A 5703-nucleotide genomic window follows, 5' to 3' on the forward strand; every position below is an offset into this window, starting at 1 on the left:
GCTTCTACCAGCATAAGAAGCAGCCGTACCTCTACCGCTATCATGATCACACGCCCGGCCCGTTCCTGACGCAGCTCGTTTCCTCCCTCACCGCTTTCCTGTGCGGTCTCAACCCGCTGCTGGCTGCCTCCTCTCTAGGTGCGGTAGCGGGGGGGGAAGGGAGAGGGAAGTGGGAGCCCTTGGGTGGTGGGGCCGGTCTGTGAACATGGCAAGGAGTGTCGGTGCTGTAGCTGAGTTGTTCGTCTTAGTAATTCATCATAGTAATTCATCTCGTCTCCATCGGCCTACACGGTGTGAGTGGATTTTGATTTTTGTGTTTTACTGCAACTACAGAACAAGAATTAGGAGGGTTTTAAATGCAAAGGAGTGCTCTCTGTTTCTGTCTATCCCTCTTGTTCTGTTTCAGATCTAAAACCTGAAGTCAACTATTACTGGCATCATGGCGAGGAAGTTGTTGTTCATGGACATCGAAAGGGTAGAGTTGACCCTGTGCGGTTTCAGATTGATGATAAACCACACCTCCAGATCCGTGTATCAAAGCAACTTCCAGAGGTGTGGATATTTTCAACAGATAGTTAGTCACACGCATTTTCATTTATGTTTCTGACAGTCACTGAAACCGTGCAGTAGGTATTACGTTGAAGACCTAGTTAATCAGGCGTGTAGCACATTTGAGCATTTTTCAAGGCTTAATGCGCTTACTACCTTGTTGTGGTAACTGCTTTGTAGATATTGGGACAGTCTTCTGAACTTCAAGTTGGTAATCTTTGTGTTTTAGATAAAATACATGTTGTTACACTTAATTGAGTGGAGTTTTAAACATATTATATGCTTGTAAGTGGAGGCAAAAATAAGAAACGTAGTGTGGAGCATGTTTCTCCTCAGCGGAGGAGAATAAGATGACAGAAATGCAGAAGAAAAGAATGGAGTTTGAGAGAGTATCTGTAATCTGAGTGTGAGTTCTGTTATCTGTCAGCGCTGCTTAGCAGTTGTTTTGCTGAATGCTCAGTTTTCTGGAAGCTAATTCAATATTCTAATCTTTTTCTTCTATACAATGGTAATTTTATAACCTGTGAGGGTCTGTGTTGCCCGGTTTCCAGCACAAACAGAAAACTGTGCTTCACTTTGTGTAAATGCTGAACATTTCTTGCTAACTTCATTGGACAATTTACTTAGGTTAGTAATTTCACATGTTACAAACCTTGGCATTTTGAAAGAACTGTCTAGGCAATTAAAATTGTTATGTAATGCAGAACACTGAATACCGGTAAACTTACTCTGTTGGTTCAAGTTAGTTTATTGACATCTGCTAGAAATGTTTTTGCTCATCTACAGAAGCTGATTCTGGTTTTGAAGGTAGTAACAATTGGCAGCTATGTTAGCACAATTTCACAAAAAGTAAAATTGCAGAAAATTCAGACATCACTATAAAATGCATGTACTAGCACTCAACAGAAGACAACAAGTTCTGTTGCAGAAAATGAATTTCAGCAAGACTTGCATCTTCTGCTCTGTGACCAGAAAGTGGCATGTTATATGAGGCCTGATGTCAGAAAGGTGACTTACATCGTGGCTTTTCTTTATTCTACTTCCTTAAAGATTGTACCGCTGGAGTCAGATCTTGGAGATGTTCCCGTTATTGAACATAAACCATCCAAACTGCCGTTGTTCAAAAAGCAGTACGAAAACAAAGTATTTATAGGTAAGAGTTTATAGTCATGAGATGTTAACTGCTTTTTGCTTAAAACCACAAAACAACAAAAAATTCCCAACCCCAAAATAAACACCCTGATCTTTCTCCTCCCATCAACAGAAAATAAATTTATATATTTTTATATATAACTGTAATAGATAAATATATATAGCATATAATTCTCTATTGAAATTCTGTGTCAGTTAGGCAATGGGGAGTACCATCCTCTTGTGTGTATGGTATGCTGTGTCGAGATTTGCTTGAAGGAGTTGGGTTGAATAGAAAATTGGCAGAAAACTGGCTGTGAGTATTGATGTGTCTCCTCAGAGACATTTTAGTGTATGAACTCTCGCCTTTTGGAGTCGAGCAAGCCCTTCAGTCTCACCCAGAAATGGAGGACTCGCAACATAAGAGTGTTCTTTGACTGACTCTTTAATTTTTTTCTTTTTGGGGAATGCAGGATCAAAGGTAGCAGATCCATGCTGTTATGGACACACCCAGTTTCATCTTATTCCTGATAAACTAAAACGGGAAAGGCTTATAAGAGCACGTCTTGAGGATCAGATTGAAGTTGTTTATCGAGCTAATGGTATTGCAAGTCTCTTTGCCTGGACAGCAGCACAAGCAATGTATCAAGGTGAGACAGTCAACTTAGAATGGTTTGGGTTGGAAAGGACCTTGGAGATTGTCTGGTTCCAACCCCCCTGCCATGGGCAGGGACACCTTCCACTAGACCAGGTTGCTCAGAGCCTCATCCAGCCTGGCCTTGAACACCTCCAGGGACAGGGCATCCACAGCTTCTTTGGGCAACCTCTTCCAGTGCCTCACCACCCTCACAGTAAAATATTTATTCCCAGTGTCTAATCTAAACCTACCCTTGTCTTGCCAATCGACGGGGATAGCATGGAGAATACAGGCACCAAAAAAAGTAAACTTACTTTTACTTATGTCCAAAGTGACAAAGTAATAAGGAAAATAGTACAGAAAAAAATAAAGCAAGATAAGGTAAAGCAGCAAGACAACAAGCAGACTACTGCAGCAAGCACAAAATAAGGTAGTGCACCTAGTCATTACTACGTAGAGTTAGCGATAGGTACATCACCAATTGCCTATATTACCATCATCCAGATCCACAGTCGCTGGGGAGCCCGTTTACAGCAAAGGATTTGGAGAACTCATCCCAGCAATTGGGAAATCTCTGTACAGTGTGTCAGGCTTCCAAATTTCCCTGCAAACAGTCCCCAGTTTTATACAGTTAAAAAAACAACTTTCTATCTTAAGCTGCGAAAAACATGTGGTGTAGTTTTTTTTTCCTTGTTAACTTTTTCCCGCGCTTGGCCAGAACCCCAGAAAAAGTTAATAAGAAGTAAAGGTATCTGGTTGTCTTTGATTATGCGTCTCTAAACAAAGCCTGTCACCGCCCTGCTACGTTCTGTCGCGTAGAGGTCTGTTTGTCGGTTTGATATAGGTACATCTCTTTGGCAAGTGGGGCTGCTGTTACACAACTATTATTTTACAGCAAACGTTACAGCAATGCTCTATAAGCGTTACAACAAAAGCTTTTATAAATTGGCATATATTCATTATTTATTGCATATGTGATCAATAGGATACATATTAGGTATATTGTTAGGTTGTGAGGTTCACCTAGAGGTCAATTTTGGTTCAGGGTCTCACTGCTCAGGCCCTAGTATTTCAAACCTCTTTCAGCTTATTGTGCTGTCACTACACTCCCTGACAAAGAGTGTTTCCCAATCCCTCCTCTAGGCCCCCTTTAGGTACTGGAAGGCTGCTTTTAGGTCTCCCCAGAGCCTTCTTTTCTCCAGGCTGAACAACCCCAACTTTCTCAGCCTGTCTTCCGATGGGAGATGCTCCAGCCCACTGACCAATTTCGTGGCTCTCATCTGGACTCTCTCCAAAAGGTCCAGGTCTTTTTTATGTTGGGGGCCCCACAGCTGAATGCAGTACTCCAGCTTGATGAAGTCTTCCTGGTGACAAATGACTACTGTAAAGTTCTCTAACCTTTTCTCCACACCACCTTTTTCTTGTGCTTTTTCTTCTGGAGATTAACCTTTAAGTAGGTCTTTGAAAATTTAATTGAACCAATGAATGAAGCAGACCCTATACAAGGGAGTTAGGTAAGACTTTGCCTCCGGGTACGTTGACTTGGAAAATTAATTAATGCAGAAAAATATTTTTTCATACATATAACACTGAGCCAGTGCGAAACCCTTAATCCTGTATTCACTTGCTCGCTTCACATTTGTTACAGGGAAAGGTGGTAGATATCAAGCAGTTTGTTTGTTTGTTTATGAAATTGTCAAAAAATGTCAGCAGCCTTACTTTAGGATTTTATGCCTATGTTTGTCAAAAAATGCCAGAAGACCTGAATGGGTAGGCCAGATCAGTCTATTGCTTGTTCATGTAACTCTAATTGTTACCTAGTGTTACTGGAGAATACCTGCTGGTTTCTAGTTTCACTTGTGAAATGACACATGGAAGAAAATCCTTTGACTGTGATCTATATTGCTGGCTCTGCATCCAATTTTTTATGCAATAGTATGTTAGAAAGCTTGATTTTTTTCTGGATATAAAACATCAGAGTCAATTAAGTCTTGGCCTCAAAGCTGGTTACAGTTGTAAGCACTTTATGTGGACAGTATGATTCAAACCTATGAAGTTTTTTCTTTGTTCTGTCAGTTTCTAGCAGTGTTCATTGAATGTGATACAAAATATTTTTTAAGAGTGTTACTATGTGTGCTAGCACACATACATAAATATGTAAAGAAAATATTTTTTAAAAACTATTAATACTCAGCAGGGGTTGTATGAAGCACCAGAACTTTTTGACGTAGTGTTCTTGGTGTTGTCCAGCTGGTTACTGGAGTCAGTTATGCATAAATACACATTCTTCTATCATGAAACAAATGTTCAATGCCATGTGATAAGCGTGCAATAGCCAAAACACATTTCCCTTCAGATCACTTGCAGGACTTGGATGCATTAATAGTGTATGTAATTTTGAAAAGTCACTTGACTGATCAGCATAGGGTTTTTATCAGTCAATGATAGGGAACTGTGTACAAAATGCAAGTATGCCACTGTGTCCCTGATCCTGGAGATATCCTTAATTGGTGGTTGTGTTTCAGGTATTAGTCTGTGTGAAGAATGCTTGTGTTGCTAAAGTAGATGGGACTTTTTCCCATACGAAGTGGCTGCTGCAATTCACAGTATTTTTCTGTATTTCAGGTTTGGGATTTAGATGTGTGTGCTGATAGGAATTTAGAGTCCTGTATAACTAGTGTTTCTTTATTTTGTAGGATTCTGGAGTGAAGCAGATGTGACCCGTCCTTTTGTATCACAAGCAGTAGTGACTGATGGAAAATACTTTGCTTTCTTTTGTTACCAGCTAAATACTTTAGCACTAACTGTAGAAACTATTCAAAATAACCCTCGGAAGAATATCTGTTGGGGTACAGACAGTAAGCCGTTGTATGATGTTGTGGAAGATGGTAATGTGAAAGGCTTTAATGATGAAGTTCTGCTTCAGTTGGTTCGTTTTCTGTTAAACAGACCAAAAGAGTTGTAAATCATTAAACAGTAAAGTATTCCTGTTTGTGTCTGAACCTCATTGTAACTCTATAAGGTATGGGCTAGAGTATGCCTTGTTCTTTCTTAGTCAAGTATTTGTCTAGCAAACACTATATACATCTTTTATGATATTTTGGCCTTATTTCTTTATTTTAAATGTATGAGACTGTACACTGAAAAATAAATGTCTAGAATACCATAAGGGCTTTTGTATATTTACTATTAGAAGTGTATTTCACTAATTCAAAGTCATGTTAATATTTCTAGCATATCTACAGCTCTTTTTTGAACTATCACAGAAAAGTATGAATTCATGTGACCATCTGATTATGTCACTAGGTAAGTGCTATCTTGATATTCGGGACAAGTGAAAAATTTATAATTTTGTGCCCGAAAGGAAATTCGTTGTGTTAAATGCT

The 5703-nt window shown here is 39.5% G+C and overlaps 1 protein-coding gene across 1 annotated transcript; it reads left to right on the forward strand.

The window, feature by feature from the left end:
• Nucleotides 1–3: 3 nt before the first annotated feature.
• MRPS30 (mitochondrial ribosomal protein S30) lies at nucleotides 4–5446 on the forward strand (the record flags this gene model as incomplete). The annotated part of the gene is made up of 5 exons (XM_010087477.1): nucleotides 4–138; nucleotides 407–552; nucleotides 1600–1702; nucleotides 2154–2330; nucleotides 5014–5446. Coding segments are annotated over 5 exons (830 nt in total), but the record flags the coding sequence as incomplete, so codon positions are not given.
• Between the last annotated feature and the right edge of the window lie 257 nt (nucleotides 5447–5703).

The sequence above is a fragment of the Pterocles gutturalis genome, unplaced genomic scaffold, assembly GCF_000699245.1.
Source record: "Pterocles gutturalis isolate BGI_N339 unplaced genomic scaffold, ASM69924v1 scaffold13466, whole genome shotgun sequence".
Classification (NCBI taxonomy): domain Eukaryota; kingdom Metazoa; phylum Chordata; class Aves; order Pterocliformes; family Pteroclidae; genus Pterocles; species Pterocles gutturalis.